At 35.3% G+C, this 19,995-nt stretch overlaps 1 protein-coding gene across 4 annotated transcripts in view; it reads right to left on the bottom strand.

Moving 5' to 3' along the window:
* LOC149533729 (Transducin/WD40 repeat-like superfamily protein) overlaps nt 1–19,355 on the bottom strand; it is a 106,227-nt gene extending 86,872 nt beyond the window's left edge. For 2 of the 4 annotated variants that reach the window (XM_089803142.1, XM_089803141.1), the window contains exons 1-10: nt 18,238–19,355; nt 15,965–16,043; nt 15,443–15,754; nt 15,210–15,292; nt 13,322–15,031; nt 12,815–12,959; nt 12,188–12,433; nt 11,976–12,089; nt 11,786–11,852; nt 10,937–11,058 (exon numbers count right to left, since the gene is read on the bottom strand). In XM_089803142.1, the coding sequence (XP_089659268.1) occupies nt 10,937–11,058; nt 11,786–11,852; nt 11,976–12,089; nt 12,188–12,433; nt 12,815–12,959; nt 13,322–15,031; nt 15,210–15,292; nt 15,443–15,754; nt 15,965–16,043; nt 18,238–19,214 (3,855 nt within the window). In that variant the 5' untranslated portion in view covers nt 19,215–19,355. Of the gene's footprint in view, nt 1–10,936; nt 11,059–11,785; nt 12,090–12,187; nt 12,434–12,814; nt 12,960–13,321; nt 15,032–15,209; nt 15,293–15,442; nt 15,755–15,964; nt 16,044–18,237 lie in introns of all 4 variants that reach the window. The other 2 variants (XM_089803140.1, XM_089803139.1) reach the window with 1 other exon arrangement.
* Nucleotides 19,356–19,995: the final 640 nt, after the last annotated feature.

The raw sequence follows: 19,995 nt of genomic DNA on the forward strand, positions 1-19,995 counted from the left end.
CCTCTTGGTCATGCTAACTATAGGCCACACAAGTTTGATCTAATTCAATGTAGAGAGACTTCTAGCCCTTGTCCTATGGTCCAGGAAGTGAGGCAAACACACATTTCCTGATAATTCTCTACAACTAGATGTTGACCTTAGAAGTTACAGAGGAGCACCTTGCTAGCTCTTAGGATGGTCTAGCTTAATATCATTAACTCTAGATGCTTTGTGAACATTATTAAGCCATGCATTCACCCTTTTGCAATAGTCAAGGGTGATATTTACATTTGAGATTCGCGATGGAATGCTATAGGTTTCATTTAACAAGTGTCGTTGTTTCCTCTTGAGTTGAAGGTAATGAGTCCTATGATGACATGCCATTTACTAATAGAAATGGAATTTAGCAAGGTGGTTAAAATTTTGAATTGGACTTGAAGTATGCTTCTAGCCTTAGAGGCATTGTGTTATACTACTAAATTGTTAATAATAAATTGTACAAATAAGGGGTATAACTTTGGTCAACATTAATATTAATGCACACCTGAACCTACATTTATAACACAATTTCTAGGAGACAAGAACTAATATTCTTATGGTAGATGAGGATGGGTATTAAGCTCTGCTCTCTCAAGTTTTGGGGATGGGGATGGTAGGGGACGCAAGGACATGTTTTTGGTACGGGGACATTTTGGCCATTTCTTAGGGGGTAATAGGGGGTGGCTTAAAAAAGGAAATCTTAATTATTCATTAGATAATATTGATAAAGCATTCAACCTAGAAATTATACCTTGATAACATTGAATGATCCGTCATTGATCTATTACTTGGTTAGACTTATGGTTTGATGGGGGTTTGGGAACAATGCTCCAAATGGGTTCAAGAGGCAACATGCCTAGTTGGGCCAACACCTCATTAAGTCCAAGGGCATTAGCCTTAGCGTGGTCCCTATCATGAGACAATCCAGTGGAGCACTTGCCACTAAGCCGAAATCAAGACCTTCAAAACCACACAGATCTTCATGGTGCACACCATATTCATTATTTTGGTATATCCTAAATGAACATGTTATGAACTAATCAAGCATTAAAAGGTTGTATGCTTTTCTCTAAAGTAACTAAAATATCCTTGGGTATGGTAGGGGATGGACAAGGTCTCTACAAGAATGAGGAATGTCTATAAGTCCCTTGGATGAGGAACATTTGGACATCCCCTACCCAAACCGAAACATACCTTGCAATTATTTTGATGTGCTAAAAGACATTTCCTAATTTTGATAGAAAAGGGGATAGGGTTTGGATGTTTCCTACACATCCTTGGATCCTTAAATTTCTCCTATGGGGACGAGGTCATTTTAATTAAGGAAAGCCTCCTTGAGGAGCATTGGTATTAGGATGCCATATTTTAAGAAAAAGCAAATGGATTCTTGGAGATGAATATTAAAAAATATTTAAATCTTCAACTACACAATGACTTTACAACATCTAATAATTTGAAATGCTTAAAATGAAATTAACATTTTGAATTACAAAAACGAATGTAAATGAAAGGAAAGATTAATTATATTGATATTTGATAATCATCATCATCACATCAATAGTTTAATTTTAACCACAATCAGCTAAAGATGGTAAGTGAGAACCAAGATGGAAATGTTCGCTAAAAATATAGTGCAAGAGAACTCAAAGGTAACTAGTTTTAAATCAATTGATAAAACGTTAGTGCATGTGGATATCTTAATCCCTTTCAGCGTTTCTCTTCTTTTAAGTTCCTCGTTGGCCTTTGATAAGATAATTCTGCTACAAAAAACCTGTACACTTTTATGTGAAAGGTAGAAAAGTATCAGTCCTGGTGCATATTTTTTGTTTTAGCTTTTGTCAACCAAATATAGTGGTTGAGGGAAATAAAACGTAACTTATACAATGGTGTATGATAAAGTTCTACAGGAGTTCCCCAAGTTTCAAAAGAAATTTCTAAATAATGTTTGTGTTGATTTTATGATCAGGTTGTAAAGGAATGCAGATTTTAAACTAGTTCACACAAAATATACAGTATGTACCTTGGGAAACCTTCAACCTTGGAAGGGGAAAAACTCACTAAAGAATCTCTGGATATTATTATTAAAATGTTCAAGGTCTAATTAAAATTTGTTAAGACAATATATAAATTATCCTCTGCGATACTGCAATCTCAATCTGTATATATGTTATCCTCAGTGAGATATATATAATTCTTTGCGGTAATATATATACTGTGACTTCAATGTCTGAGATATAATATATAGCCACTGATCTGAAAGTCTTTGTATCTCCTTCAGTATGCTCTCTGCAGTTTTTATAATACCCTCCATGATAATCTGATAATAAAAAAGATTGCTGTGTATATTCTTCAATGTGTACTAATGTCGTTGTTATGCATTCAGCAGTATATCTTCAGTGATTTATATGTTATGGTCGCTGTGTATATCTGTCTTTGATATGTATCAATCTCTTCAGTAGTCTGGGAAGACAATATGACTTCTTATACCAATACAAAGAGTCACATGAATGGATCACATCCATTAAAGGCTAAGTAACACACCTTTGATAATCACAAATCTGATTATTAATATTAACTGCAACCTCACCATCTTCAATCATCACTATTTAGTTAGTCGATGTTTATGTAACCTAATTCCTTAAATAATCACTTGCAGCAATTATAGTTTTAATATAAAATGACTACAACCTTAGCACAGCTGTTGTTGTATACAGTTAACAATGATTATACCCAATGCTATAAAACATCAACACTCCCTCTTAGCTCGGGAGGAACCTTTTTAAGTTCTCATGTTGTGAAATCTCTCAACACGATAGTCACAATGTCCACACCCATGGGTGAAAAAAAGCACATAATGAAATCAGTCAACAAGATAACATCGCTACTCCCACATATGAGAAGAACAAGTGCACAAGTGCCCATCATGAAACCACTCAACGTAATGTCATCCACTATCGCTACTCCCATGAGTGAATAAAGCACAAGTACGTCCATCATGGCTACTCCCAAAGGATGGAAATGAATATGAACCCAAGTGTTCATCACGGAATCACTTACATGATGTCATCATGATTAATGCGATGCCGTCATGACATTCACCATGGCTACTCCTAAAGGGTCAAGCAAAATCATTGAATTTTTTCCATGACATCCACCATACCTACTCGCAAAGGGTGGATTCACAATGCATACTCGTAGAGGACGGAAAAGGTATTACACCTCAAACTTCTCCAAAGAAGAGTGCATTACCACCTTGCCTATTTGTAAAGAGTGGTTCCTGTTAGAAAGGCCAGAGTTGTCGTTGCACCAAAAGTTTGACGTATTAATGCCCAATACAACCAATGGTCTTATAGAGCCACAGGAGGCAGTTAAGCCATGTCATGAATCTTGCGAGGGACACTAGCCCACTACCAACAATCTCTCCCTCCCAACATCATTCGTTGTGGCCTGCGAGATTTGAACCTATGACCAAGCTCTGATACCAATTGTTAGAAAGGCTAGAGTTGTCATTGTACCAAAAGACCGACCTATTAATGTTCGATACAACCAATCTAAGTCACGAGGTTTGAATTCGAATTCGGTAACTATATAATTCGAATGAAGTTTGGGTAGAGTAAAAATTCAGAAAAAAATTCAAATTAAATTTGTCTTATATAATTTTAATTATTTTTAAATATATGTAATTTAATATAATTTATTTTTAAATTTATTTAATATAATATAATATAATATAATTCTTTTTAATGTAATGTAATATAATTTATTTTTATTTATTAACGATTGAATAAGAATTGATAAAAATAAGAGAATAACATTAGATAATTACAATAAAGATTTCATTTATTAACAATTAAATATAATCAAAATTATAACTTAAAACCAGTACTTTTAAAATTATATTGTTTAACATATTTGTTTAAAAATTTGTTTAATAAAGTTCAATTTTAAACTATTCAAAACAATAGTTTTAAAAAAAATCTAATCAACTATTACTCTAAAATTATAAAATGCAAATAACCATATAGTTAATAAATAATTTATCAATATTTCAAATTTTTAAAATGTTTCATTTATAATTTGAAACAAACATTTGATAGAGTCATATTACTTGAAAAATAATATATCAACATTTTAAAACATTTCAAGTATACTTAATAAATTTAAAATGAAATCTTCATTTAAATTTAACAAATTTATATGCTAACAACGGACATTACTTTGAAGCTTTCAAAAGAAATAAATATAATAAAATATAATCTTCATTTATAATTAATAAATTTAATATAATATCAATGACATTTGTTTATCAAAGTTTTCCAAAGGATTAAACAAATTAAAACAAATGCATATGGTCATTGACGCATAACAGCGGGTTGCAAATGCATGGCTACAGCTGGAATCAAATGCACGGCCAGAGTTGGAATGGATTAAATGGCAGGAGTGTTGGTTGCAGAAATCTAATGCTATACTTAATCTATTCATTATTATATAGAGAAAAATTAACTAGAAAACCCTAAAAATGGATGCTAAATGCTAAATATATGTTTACGGCAGTAGAAAAACATTCCCTATTTTTTGTGCTCTAATAACTGTGAATTTCAGCCAATATTTTAGAAAAAATAAACATCTCAAATTTTTCCGTTCGAATAACTACGAATTTCAACGAATATTTTAGAAAAATATAATATTCGAATATATCTAAATCTCATGCTTTATATGCGTCGAACATTGTGACTTAGCAACCAATAGTCTTATAGAACCATAGAAGGCAGTTAAGCCATGTCATGAATCTTGCGCGGGACGCTGCCCCATTGCCAATAGTTCCACCATACCTACTTGCAAAGGGTGGACAATGAGGATTGATACCTCAATTATCTCTGTCTCAAAGAGAAATGTTATAAGGAGTTGCACCTTGAACTTCTCTCTTGAAAAAGAACTCATTAACAAGGGATTTCACCTCAAACTTCTCCCTCTCGAAGAAGAACTCATTAAAGTGCATCGTAAGGAATTATTGATGCTAAGACTCCCTCTCAATCAGGGCTTCATTCCCACAATCCCAAGCGTGTCTCGAAAATGCACAAACTTCACTCTGGTAAGTGGCTTGGTAAAATTTCAATCGTCTGGTCATTAGTGCTAATGTATTTCAATTGGATAACATTTATTTGCACCATATCTCTAATATAGTGATATTTGATCTCTATATGCTTTGTTGTATCATGAGACATAGGAAAGACAGAAAGCTTCACATAACTCTAGTTATCTCAATGAATGATTGTAGGATCCAAAGATTGCAGAAACAATCTTGCTAGAAGCTTCCAAAGCCAAAAAAACTTCTTGTGTTGTTACACTAGCTGTAGCATTTATATTTAGCTTATGTTGTACTTTGGACAATACATGATTGTTTCCTGTTGCATCCAGATCCCAAACTAAAACAACTGGAGGTACTCTTTCGATCAATATCACTTCCTGCCCAATTAGAATCTGTATAGCCCTATAAGTCTAAGTCTAAACTAAAAGAATCCTTCAAGCCATATCCAACTGGACCACACAAGTATCTCAAGATATGCTTGATTGCAACTAGATATATTTGTTTGGGTTCACACATGAACTAGCTAAGTACACTGAATGCATAGAAAATGCTTGGTCTAGTATTAACTAGATACATCAAGGACCTAATCAACTATCTATATAGAGTAGGACCTGCAAGGTATGAACTAGCTGTTGACTCACCTAACTTCTTCAATTTGGTTTGCATCGATGTAAACATAGATTTACAATCTAACATTCTAAATCTCTTTAGGATGTCAATGGTGTATTTTACTTGACTAAGGATGATATGTATACAGCAAATATCAAGGATTCACCATTAACTACTTTGAAGTGAGGGTTTGGATCAACATAATTCTTGTTGAATCCCAAACACATCAAATATCAGTCTATTCTTTCATAGCATGCTCAAAAGAACCTATTTAAGAACATATAAGGTCGTCACTCAATGTAGAATTCTTCAATAACACCATTTAGAAAATTTGTCTTTACATCTATTTGATGTAGCTTCCATCCCCTAAGCTACTACAATGGCAATGATGGAAGTATAGCAAGCAATTGGAGCAAAGGTTTCTTCATAGCCAATTCCTTCTTTCTGAGAGAAGCCACATGCAAAAAATCTAGCTTTGTACTTCTCAATGCTTCCATCAATTGCATGCTTAATCTTAAATAGCCATTTGGAAGAAACAACCAATTTCCCTTCAAGTCTAGGTACAATATCCCAAACATCATTCTTAATGATGGATTGATATTATTCATCTGTAGCATTTTTCCAGACTTGCTATTTTAAGGCTTCCTCAACGCTGGAAGTTTCAATGTCAATGATATTACACCTTAATGCAACATAGCTAGAGAATCTATGTGGTCTTTTTCTTTCTCTAAATGTTCCTTTAGGAGCCACAAAGTGTTATGCCTCCTACATAGTTTTTCTTGCCCAAAGAGGTCGCTTTTTTTTCACAACAATATCTCTAGGCCCATTAATAGGATCCAAAGGCTCAATTGGATCATCGGCCTCTTCAAGGACTCTCTTTGAATCTCAGGAGTGTGATCAATGTCCATGTTTTGCAGAGTCTCTAGATCTTCATCATCTATCTCCATATGTGAACCATTAGATTTTTTGAATGCAAAACTTTCTTCAAATGTAATATTTTTGCTTATCTCTATCTGCTTCTGACCAGGGATGTAGATTTTGTAGGCTTTTGAGGTCTCACTGTAGCCTACAAATATTCCTCTTCTACTCAAGGGTTCTAACTTGGTTCTTTTATCTTTTGGTATATGAACATATACTAGACAACCAAAGAATCTCAAATGAATTACATTGAGCTTAACCCTTGAAAAGGCTTCTTCTGGAGTGATATTCTTCAATATCTGATGAGGACATCTATTTTGAATATATACAATTGTCCTAGAAGCTTCTTCCCAGAAGAAAGCTGAGAGGTCATGATCATGTATTGTGACTTTAGCAGCGTCAATGATGGATCTATTCTTTCTTTCAACAACTCCAATTTGTTGTGGGTTGTAAGGGACACAAAACTCCCTCTTAATTCCTACCTCAATACAAAAATCTCGAAAACTACCAAATGTGTATTCGCCTCCATTATTAGACCTTAAAGTTTTTATTTTCTTTCCAGATAAGTTTTCTACTTGAGCTTTAAACTCCTTAAGTCTACTTAGTACTTCATCAGACTCCTTGGACCTTAAGAAACAAATCCAAGTCTTTCTAGAGTAGTCATCTATGAAAGTTACATGATAAAACACTCGCTTAAGGATGTCATTGGTACTGGCCCACATAATCAGAATGTACAAGTTGTAATACTTCTTTAGACCGACATTCACTATTGTTAAATGGGCTCTTAAGTGTTTTTAGTATTTACCAATAGCACAACCTTTACAAGTACCATCATGTATATGACTAAGTTTAGGTATGCCTCTAACTATCTTCTCCAAGGATAGAAGAGCATTCTAATGTAAGTGACCAAGTCTTTCATGTCATAGTTCACTGGAGTTTGATGTGTCATGAAGAAGAACTTGAGTAGGTTGAATGGAAAGTTTGTACAAACTCTTATGTTGATATCCAATCACACATACAGTCTTGATGTTGGACTTCTTTGGCCATACACAGAACTTTCCCTTTTGAAAATGCTATTTGATAACCATCATCTTCCAAAGCTGAAATAAATATAAGGTTCCTCTTGATTCCAAGCACAAACAAGATATTATTGAGATGAAGAGAAATTCCAAATTCTAGATTGAGTGATGTAGCACCAAATCCTTTTACTGAATATTGTGCATGATCTCCAATGATTACTTAAAGACCAGACTCCCTTTTCACCAAATTTGAAAGTTGTTCTTGACAACCTATGATATGTTGAGAAGATCCACTGTCAATTAACCAAGTCTCATTGTCTGTGGGAGCATTACTTGACAAGGCTGATATGAATAAGAATCCAATGGAGTTATTTCCTGCACCTTTTGAGTTGTAACTTTACTAAGATTCACAACTTGTGGCTTAGGCCTTGAATAACAATCCTTTGCATAGCGACCAAACTTGTCACACCTGAAACACTGAATGGAGAGATTTTTCTTCTTTTTCCTAGAATCAAGTGCAGCATCTGACCTTTGATCTCTTTTCCTTTTTAAGTTGCCTTTCTTCCAATTTCTCCCATACTTCTTAGTAGATAGAGTTGTGAGAGAATGATTGTGTTCATTTCACGTGTTTCTGATTATCCCTCTTGCAACCAATCTTGATTCTTCTTGAAGACAATCTGTCTTCAAACGATCAAACTTAGGGAGTTTTGTTCTTGCACATGTCCCTTGTATACGACTCCCATGATAGAGGAAGACCGTAAAATGGTAACATGGATTATTCTTTATTATCTATAGTGTATCCTATGGTGGAGAGTTGATTTCTCAATTCAGTTATCCTCATGAAATACAAGATGACGGATTCTCCCTTTGTCATCTTAATGCGGTGAAGTCCCCATTTCAATGTGAGGGCTCGACTCGTGCTATTGATCTCATACACCTCCTCTAATGTCTTGAAGATGCTGTATGCTGATATTATCTTAGAGATGATTGGTACAATGTGATCTTTCACAGAGTCAATCAGCATTTTCTTTGCTTTGGTGAAATTTCTCTGCCATTGAGGCTTCCTATCTTCTTCATCTGGTTTCAGAACCCCTTTCTCCACAAACTCGTTTAATTTGTTTTTCTCCAAGGAAAGCATGACTCTGAGTTTTGATGCACCCTCAACTCTACCTTCGACTTTGAGTCCATTCACCATCTCGACATTGTTATATATAATCAGATTTGAAGGCAATTGAGAGGACAACCCTGCTACTTTGAATATGATCTGATCTTTTCTTAAGCCTTCTCTGATACCATGTTGACTTTATGATCAGATTGTAAAGGAATGTAGATTTTAAATTAGTTCATAAAAAATACACAGTATGTACCCTGGGAAACCTTCAACCTTGAAGGTGAAAAAACCAGCAAAAAATCTCTGAGTATTGATAATTAAATGTTCAAGGTCTAATTACAATTTGTTAAGACCAATATATCAATTATCCTCTGCGATACTGAAATCTCAATCTGTATATATGTTATCCTCTGTGATAAGATATATATAAGCTGTGATCTTAATTATTCTCTGTAGTAATACATATACTCTGATTTAAATGTCGGTGATGTAATATACATACTCAGCCAATGATCTGAAAGTCTTTGTATCTCCTTCAGTATGCTCTCTGCACTATTTATAATACCCTCCATGATAATCTGATAATAATAAAGATAGCTGTGTATATTCTTCAATGTGTATTGATGTTGCTGTTATGTATTCTGTAGCATATCTTTGGTGATATATGATATAGTCGCTATGTATAATTGTATTTGATATGTATCAATCTCTTCAGTAGTTTGGGAAGACAATATGAGTGACTTCTTATACCAATACGAAGAGTCTCACCATTGAGATGCAATAGTAAATATTTTCCAGCCATCTTTTACTAAATCCAAATGTCTCTAAAACGTTCATGAGAAAATGCCATTTCAGTCCATCATATGCCTTGCTTACATCTAATTTGATCAACATGTTTCTGCTCTTTGACTCCATTATCAAATGAGTAGTCCCATTAACCAAAATGATGTTTGCAATATCTCTCCGCAGAGTAAACCGATTTTGATTTTCAAAAATTAACTTTTTCTAGTATCTTTTTCAACCTATTTTCTATAGCCTTTGAGGTTATCTTATAGATCTTGTTGCATAAGGATATCAGCCTAAAATCTGAGAATGCAAAAAATCTTTCTTTTGGAATCAATGAAATCACATTGTTGTTTATGTCTTTGCCAATTTTATTCTTCTTTCTAAATTACTCTGCTATTAATAAGACACTTTGTGCTATAATATGCCAGCACTTACGGTAAAAAGTGTATTTTCTTTTAATTGCTTCGTGAAAAGAAAAAGGTTAAATTCAAAGAGAATAATTTTGGTTGTGTCTAATATAGATTTACTCCTGCTTCAGAAAGAAGATACTTGACTATTGGGACCTGCAGTCCTTTGAGAAATAACTGGAAGGGTTGGGATAGACTGTTGATGACACTGGTAGATTTGGATTGTCTTATATTGTTTGAGGCTGATTGAACTACCAGTGCAAGAAGCTAAGCCTGGGATTACACTGAGGGATGATTGTGAGATCTATCATATGAAGCTAGCAACTGAGAGCTCCAACATACATCAGCAATACAGGACTTCGATCATATTTCAACGATCACTATTACCTTTGATTTATCTACTACAAAATTGCCATTATCATGACACATGCAATTAAGTGTGAATGTAAGTGCATGTAAATGTGTGAGGTGTGTCCATGTGTGTATAGGCACAGATGTAATGCGTATGCATTTGCACCGACTAAATAAAATTTGAAAATAAAATTATTTTATATATGAAGTCTTGCAGTGAAGAACTCCAAATTCTTAATTTAATGTTACTTCTCTCGTCTACTATTGAATTGTGAAATGCTTAATAAGGTTTCAAATTTACATTCAAGTTCAATTGCAGTTTCCAGTCGATTCCCTGTTTCCTATAGATGAATACCCGACACTTCCAATGCTCAACTTCCATTTCCATAAACATTTATAATATGTGGATTTTGTTAATTATATCCCTGAAACTCACACATATATTTGAAATTAACAGGAATTTGTGAATTTGTTTCTTAGGGTGAAAATAAGGGTTGCATAATTTGAGAATGACAATAAACAGAGTAAATGGAAAAATTTCCAATTTAAAATGTTTACTAATGGAATTTAAACATGCAAAAGTAGCTTCTCAATATATATAAGCTGTACAACATAAATCTTTACTTACAGTTCTAGATGGGGAAGAGTATGCAATGACTTTTGAAAGCTCCTCTGCAGTCCATGTGAAGGCTGCAAGGCGTCTCAATGGTCCATGCAATTCCCTAGAAAACTTTAGGAGTTGCTGCATACCTACAGGCAGCAAAATCAGTTAGTATTAATATAGCTCTGCAAAATGATGTGGTTCTATGCTTATAAGGCCATAATTCTCATGCCATGCAAGAGGTTTCCTCTCTGCACAGATTAGGATTTAGACATAAAATGGCAGTATTTCATTTTCATTTTTAAAGATTAAATGAATATGTAAGTTGTAGTAATACTGTTTGAATTATCTTTCTAGAATCTAAATCAAAAGAAGCCCACTTGTTTCCATATGTAAAAGGTTGGAAGAAACAAAGGCAGCAGAACCAACATCAGTAAGTGATAGTAACATTCCTATGAAACACAATTGATGGTTACTTTTTTGATGATCTTCAAAATTTGATAAAAGCATTTTTTTTCTGATTTAAATGGATCGCCAGTATTTTTCAGGTCAGTTACATTTTAACTAGAAGTGTCCGAATGGTTCTTAGAAATGTCATCGTTACCTGTGCACAACTGATCTGTTAACATGCTTTCAGTTACAATGCAAGCAATGTGGATCTACTTCCTACTAAATTGATCTCCCTTCAAGTCGATTCTAACTTCTGCCACTTTGGGGCCAGGACTTTTAAGATGTATGTATTTAGCTTCTATGTATTATAGTTTTCACTTAAGACCTTCCTGTTGATATTAAGTTTAGCAGACAACATTTCTAAATGATCACAGTATTCCCAGGATTCATTTTGTAAAACATGTTGACACCAATCTTCTGATGTACCTGAACCAGCAGTGTAATTGTAAATTGACAGAGATGCAAGAACTCTTTCCTCTAGCTCTATTCCAGGCTGCATAAAAGCTACTATTTCAGGTAATATGATGTCACGAGCAATGGGTCGCAAACGATTTCTCTGCATTGCACTAAGTTCGTAACCTAGCCATGCAACAGTAATAAGACTGTTTCTTGCTACCTCAGAAACATTGCTTTTGAGGCCCTTTTTTAAAGCTTCAAACACAGGAGTTCCACTCAACATAACTTTCTTTGCTATCTTGTTACTCCAATTCACTGCATCAGGATCTTCTTCCTGCAAGGGTAGCTTCTAATTAATCATTTTAATAATTTAATTATTTTTTATAAAGAGGGATCCTGTAATTCCAAGTTTTCAAAGGATAACTATGTCACCTGCATGCAATGATCTAGACAACACAAATCCCCATTTATATACTTCTGATTTGCAGGAGATAAACCTGCTTTTTTAATCAGCCAAGCCACTGTTGCAGGTTCTCCAGTGTATGAAAAGCGACCTCCCAGGCCAGCAAGAACTTTTGACGATGATGTCTGTGCGCTTGTTGAGTCCTCACAAGAAATTGCTGCCAGAAGCACCTCAACTGCTTCATCTCTGAAGATACTTTGCCCCTGTGATTCTACCTGAAATAGAATCAAGTTTGAATTCTTACAACTGTCCAATTCTTAATTGACATACAGTTGATTTGCATAATCATATGATACGCTAAATTATTTCTCAAACCTACCGGAGTTCGAAACTCTTGATGATATGTCACTTCCAATTCCTTTCAAAAATGTTTTCCCATTAAGTTTCATTTACCATTTGAATTTAGCTAATTTGCTTCCAAACATATCATTCACACAATTGAATGGGGTTCACTTCATCAATTTTTTGAAACCAATTGGATCCTTTCTAAATTGTTAAAAAGGAAAGCATTATTTTGAAAATAGGAAAATATCATAGAAAGGGTAGAGGCCCCAAACTAAGTTGCTATAGAACGTTCATTTTTCCTTAAGATATACCAGCATATCCAGTTGCAGTATAAGCCCTGCAGGCAGGGGCTGATGTTCCAAGGGAACATGTTGAATGTAAGCCATCAAAATATGCATACTGCTGAAGACACCCTGCTGTTGTATTTGCCGCAGTATACCAACCATAGAAGAATTTCTGCAGTGGCACCAGTCAGTGTGATAAATGCATCAGTTTTCTTTCGTATCTACATCTATTTCCACACACCAACAGTTTTGTTTCATGGAGCTTTTCAACAAGTCAAAGAAACTGAGTAAGGAGAAGAAAACAATACAACATCAAGAGCTGTCTGGAATATTAAATCCTGACTGTTTCATACATAAGGACAGAAGAACCATTTGTCACAGCCAAACAGAGAAGTGCTGGAACCAAGAATGCAAAGCGATTGTTTAAGATGAACAGAGCCCCTTTCTAGATCTAATGCTGTCTATATATAAAAACTAAGAAGTTAAAAATAGCATGTCGGCTGCCAGAGTTGTCAGGATAACAACGAGACTCACCTCTGCAAGCATATTACTTCAGAAATGAATTCCAGTGCTACTGATTTACAACTTCCATTGGGAGCATGCAAAAGTTGGACTATTGATGCCATCGGTGTTCTCTGAGAAATAAAATGCCTACAAGTTCCATCTGATCGCATACACAGAGTGAGAACAGAAACTGCTGCAATTCTTACTTCCATATTCTCAGATTTAAGAATATCCAAAAGGCCTGGAAGGATATTGAGAGATAATATAGCCTGAAGATGTGAGTCATTTGTCAAATAATCAAACGAAGTGACTAATATTTCAATAATCATTACTGCTGCAGAACTTGGTGTCCATGGAAGAGAAATTGGTCCCTTGACATAGTAATTCCCATCATATATTACTTCTACAAGAATTGCCAATATGTCAAGCGTTTTCATCTGTACAGCTGAGGGTTCTAGCAGATAGAGAAGAATAGCAGCCTCATATATCTTCCTTCTTTTGAGAATAGCTGAGACAAAATAGAGTTCTGGATCGTTTTTCAGAATGTTGTGCACAATAAACTTGTCTCTTATTACCAGTAAGGACAATAGGCAGATAGTAGCCCTTAAAACATCCTCTACCCTAGATGCCAGAAGAATTTCTGTGAGCTGATCTACAACGGCTGCTCTCAGGAGCACAGATTCAGCTTCTGTTTTATTTTTTAAATCTGCCCACAAATATTTGATTGTCAAGACAGCTTTTTCACACTTTTTAATCTCATCTGAAGTGCATAGGATACAGATAGCCTGCTCAAATTCAACCTCTTTTTCCAATGCCTGACAATAGTTAGTGTTATTTGTAATGTTATCCGGAAAATCTAATTTTCTTCTTGCAGAGTTTCCCAACTGCTTCACTTTAATAATATCTGAATGCCTTATAGGTTTAGACAAATGATAATCAAAGCATCTGTCACTGGTAAACATAGGTACTTCATCATCATGGGTAACTTGTGCTCCAAAATCAGGCAGTGAGTATTTGATCTGCTGCAATGAATCAAGTGTTTCTGATCTACACTGATCCAACCATTGTCTGGTAACATTTTTTATTGTAGGTTGAGAAAAATCACATGAGTTAATTCTTTCACAACAGGACTGATCTGGCAAACCAGAGGTTTTTGAAAAAGATTCCTCGGTTGCTTCAATGATAGAATCAGGGGATTGCTGGTGTAAAGGAGTGGATATATTGTTTGAAAATCTAATCGGACATATTTGTCCATAACTTGCCCCTTCACTAATTTTCTCATAAGACTGTCTTCCAGAATCAATGTCTAATTCTGTGCTGTATACAAGATCAGGGGATTGTTGGTGTAAAGGAGTGGATATATTGTTTGAAAATCTAATTGGACATATTTGTCCATAACTTGCCCCTTCACTAATTTTCTCATAAGACTGTCTTCCAGAATCAATGCCTAATTCTGTGCTGTATACAAGATCAGGGGATTGTTGGTGTAAAGGAGTGCATATATTGTTTGAAAATCTAATTGGACATATTTGTCCATAACTTGCTCCTTCACTGATTTTCTCATAAGATAGTCTTCCAGAATTAATGTCTAATTCTGTGCTGTATACAAGGTCAGGGGATTGCTGGTGTAGAGGAGTGCATATATTGTTTGAAAATCTAATTGGACATATCTGTCCATAACTTGCTCCTTCACTGATTTTCTCATAAGATAGTCTTCCAGAATTAATGTCTAATTCTGTGCTGTATACAAGATGTCACCAAGAAACTTCTTGTTACCGTGAGCACTTTGGCATAAATATATAGTATTACATATCAGTCAAGTGTAGATCAAATTTAATTTAACTAAAAATAAGAATCACATCACTTCTAATCTGTGATGCTAAAGAAACTAAGGGATAGAAAGAAGTGCTTTACATACCTTTCAAACTGTTCTGTCTTGGGGACATTCCTAACTGATGGGCAAGCCGCAGCTTCAAGTGTTGGCTCATTTTCTGTCTTCTCCTGACAAAAAAGAAGAATGAACCGAAATTACACCATTACTTTTCAGCCAAGAAAATATGATGCTTTGAAACCTTCCATGGTACAAAAGGCTCATTGAAAAGAAGTAGAAGGAACAAATTTTTTATTCTTCATACTTAATAGTGGTCTCACCTCTAAATCAGTTTCTTCTTCGCCAGAACTGCTATGTGAATCTGTAGATATGGACATATCTGATTGGGGTTCTCTTAGAATTTCTGAAAGGCATTTTATTTCTCCATTTTCCTTGCTCATCAAATAACAGAATCCACTATGCTTTCCAGTAGAGGCCTGGCAATCTTCCATCTGGAGCAGTGCGGAGGTAGTTCCAACATCTTCTTTCTCATTATAAATGAAGCATAACTTACCACTGCAATCTTTTCCTTCATTATTCATGAGACTTTCTTCTGCAGACAGATCTGGGAGACAAGCCATTCCAACATGAATCTGCATTCGCAATAATTAAACCTTACAAAATTATAGTGAGAATTTTTAAGCAGCTGTTGTTGGTTAAGTGCAAATTTCTATCTCAAAAGAAGATGCAAAATATCCATTACCGTGAGATAGTATAATAAAGGCATCAATTGAAATTCATATCTCAAACTGTAAATGTTATAATAAATATCTATTCTTCCATTGACAAATTTTCAGCATTACCCGATTAAAGGCATCATTTGCTTTTGCATGATCCACAAGACTCTCTAAGCTCTTCTTTTTCAGAGGCTCTTTTTCATACCTGTAGAAGGTTCAAGCATAAGCAATTCAGCTCCGTTACTATTAACATTGCAATCCAATATGCTTATCAAGAAGTTTAGGCTTAGTTTGAGCTATTTGAAGTGCTAAGCATGGTGTGAAGCATTGGAAAGACAGTATGTTCTGACTTGAACAATAAAATACAAAGATCAAAATACTAGATGGAAAAAGCCTCAGTCTCATAAACTAATGCATTGTAAGCACATATTCACATGCGATGTTGTTTTTATGATCAAAGTCCATAAAAGTTCTAGTGAGACACTATAATGATACTCTTTATTTCTACAGCCTATTTGTCAGTTGCACACAAATATAGAGAAAATGTTGGGGGTTATATAGGGGTTTTCCTCGGTTAAATATCCTCTTTTGGTGTTTCCAGCTCCATGGATAACTAGATAATGATTAAATTAAAATTAATATAATAGGAGAAATCCTCTTTGAATTGCACGAAATTAGATTCAAGGGAAAACATCAAAGAACCATATGAACTGCATCATAATCTAAATTAACCCCAAAATATATTATCTAGCAGTAAAAAGACTAACTTCAAATATTCACATGCATAGATTTTGCAGTTACCCAAAAGAAGATTCTAGGGTCAATACCACTTATAAAAGTGGGATAAACATCAATTCATTAGCAAAGCAGTATATTTTTGAGTAATCGTGTAGATCATGTCGCTGCATAATTCATTTAGAATCAATTGTTTTACTTGAGTATCGTCCGAAGTGTTAGGTTTGCCTATGAAACCCATCTCCAGGGATAACTTCATAGCAAATGCACAAGAAAAGGATATTAACTCATATTAATTTGCTAGAGCCATGCAGTTAATTCCAGAAGACTATTAACAGTAATAATATGTTTCATAGAATAAGATCTCTAATGAATTTCTTACTACTTAATGCTTCTGGCTATGGAAATACGCATTTTAGCATCCTCATTGATGTGGGGAGGATATATGCTTGGCATACCAATTCTCAGTGGTAGAAATTGTAATTAATTGCAATTGACAAATTCGAGGAATTTTCTAAAACATCCGGGTATTTGTTTTAAAAAGGAACATGTTTACTAATCGGCATCTCTGATTGGCTTGCACTTTTCCAGGGAAACGCAGATTTAAATCCTGAAAGCAATATCACAATCACATATGTTCTGATGTGCTGATTATTATCTTTAATATGGTCAGTAATATAACCCATGCGTTGATCTCAACGATAATAGGATCCTCTTCTCAATATGAGATAAAGTGAGCTATCAAATTTCCATTTCCAACTGACTAGTAGAACGTTTTGTACAGTGTATTTACGATTTTAGGACCAGTGATATATTTATTTACCAAGTTTGTTGACTCCCTCATCTTCTAACCCTATTATTCAGTTTCAAGTGGTGATTTCCAAAGAAAATTTCAGAATCCACGTTATAGTGAAAAACTAAAAAATTCAAGTTTCTCTCCGTCCTAGTTTCAGATAATATGCCCCATTATAGATCAAACTGTGAATCGTAATGGGAAAGAATTTCACATTCGCTCTATCTCTAGCAATTGACTTACAATGACGCAAGGAGCTGAAACCAGCTAACGTCGAATAACAGAAGCAATATTTGGATGTTTCTCAGGAACTCAAAATTCTTAGGTGAAATAACATAAAAATCACAAATTGAACCAGAGTGCAAGACCCAGCTTAATTCTTTTCGGAAGACGAAAAGTAGTACCTAATTACAACTAAAAGAGAAATAGATCCAAGATACAACTAATTATCTAGGCCAATGTGTAAGTTTTTACTTGGAAAAAGAAAAAAGAGTGGAGTTACAACTAGTAATTGCAAATGGTAAGCTCCGAACAGCTAACTGGAGCGGAGATATTACGAGAGCGAATTCGATCCCACGAATACATCTGTAATTCGCTAATCCTTTTTCCAAGGAAGAACTGAAATGAAATCACCTTTCTTCAATGCGGACGGGAGACCGTAAGATCTATGGGCTCATAAAATTACTTAGAATTTGATAAATAATTTTTGCAGATTAATGTCTTCCAAGTTCAAAGTTACCTAAATTCGCATTCCTAAGCTATGGAGCTTGGCTAATGTAATCGCCTGAAGACAAAAATAAAAGAAAGGAAACCAGCTTTCTCTTAAACTGACAAACTGCGAAGAAATGGAGAGCTTGAAAAGGTGCCTTACAAGTCTTTTCGAAGGTGACTAACGTCTTCGTTTCGACCAGTCTTCTTCTGCGTATCTGTATGCTCTGCATGAACCAATTTAGCTTCACATATTTGCTTATCTACACACAGGCTATCCACTGCGTCGTTCCCAATATGCACAACAGTATAATAAGTAAGCCAGTCCTTGTAATATTTTGCACGTTTCCGAGTAGCCTTATTCAAGGCCTCATTATAGTAACTGCGCAGAATCTCCACATTACTGATTTTATCCCTGAAGTGCTTTCGAGTTTTCTTCAAGTGCAACTCATCAGGCTCAATTCCTACTCCTTCAGCCACTCCTGTAGCACACACAAATTCATTCGCGAGGAAGCTCACATGTGGTAGAAAAATCTGTTTCCACAGGCCTGGAGCGAAATCCAGGCGGCAATAATGCGGCGAGACCACGAAAGCCTGCAGCAAGTGCAATGCCATCTGCCACTCATTTTTCCTGAGCTTCCACACAAGAGCGAGATGGAAATAAGCGCAGCAAATTATGTAAGAATTCGGCATTCCCGCCGTTGTGGCGTCCTCGTCCACCAAAGCAGGGACCTGAAGCATCCGCTCTGCATTCTCCAGGCCGGCATTTCTGGCTTCCGCACTAGTCGAATGAATCGCCTTTTCCAAACTCTGGATTCCCCAATATAAATTAGCCAAAACCACCTGCTCACCAAATTCGAAAAATTCGCCCCGCTTGTGAATTCGCAGCCTCGTTTTGCATTTCGTCCGAACTGCACGTCTACGGTTCGAGTCGGTCAGCAGTCGTGCCGCGTATTTGCTTATCAGCAGCATTAACGCTTTAACTGCCGAGAATTCCAGCACGGAGTCTGTATTGGAAATATCGTAGAGTTTCAGACCATTTGCCTGCGCCTTCTTCTTCGTCTTCAGTGCCGAAATTCTTCGGGATTTTTTGTGGATTGCGACGCAGTGTCGCCTCGCTGTGTCCGGGGGAGAATCCATGGAAATTTTCACAACAATTGACGGCTAATTCTGTTTCGATTCTCGTTTCCCAAACATTTTAATACATTTTCCAATTCTTCGAGGAACTGGTTATCATTAATTATCAGAACGTGTAGCCTAAAATCTCGAGGTAGCTAGGACTGAAACATATTTGGATTCTTTTGGATGGGGCGAAAATCGCCAATGAATGTCAGAAATTGAAGGTGGCAAGAAAGTGGCGAGAAAATGACGGCTATTCCAGAAAAAATTGACGCGTAAGTAACCATTTATGTAAAATATTACCACAAAAAATTCATTTGTTTGAAACCTCCGGGGCATAATCGATGCAGTCCGCCTGTTTTACGGAGCTGTCAAATTATTTCACTGGTTTCCTGACGCGCAATTCTTTGCGGTCCATGTTCTGTACAGCCGAGTTAATCGGCTAATAAATGGCACGCGTTTCTAAGGTTGAAATTTTTTCCTCCATCATTTTATATCAGGTTTGCCAGTAAAATTGTTTTTATCCTACTTAAATAACCGTTGAATTTCTTTCAACAGCTAAAATTAATTTTTTCCCATTGATTTCTCATCAGGTCTACAACTCAAAATGTTTTTTCTCCGTTTTTCCTCCTATTCAGATAACTGTTACATTACTGTGAGGCATTCCAAAACAAAATTTCCCATCATTTTTTTTGTCAGATTTGTCATTTCTCCGTTTTTCCTCCTATTCAAATAACTGTTACATTACTGTGAGGCATTCCAAAACAAAATTTCCCATCATTTTTTGTCAGATTCGTCAGTA

The sequence above is a fragment of the Cupressus sempervirens genome, chromosome 10 (assembly GCF_028749045.1).
Source record: "Cupressus sempervirens isolate cs-2001-9-10 chromosome 10, ASM2874904v1, whole genome shotgun sequence".
Taxonomy (NCBI): domain Eukaryota; kingdom Viridiplantae; phylum Streptophyta; class Pinopsida; order Cupressales; family Cupressaceae; genus Cupressus; species Cupressus sempervirens.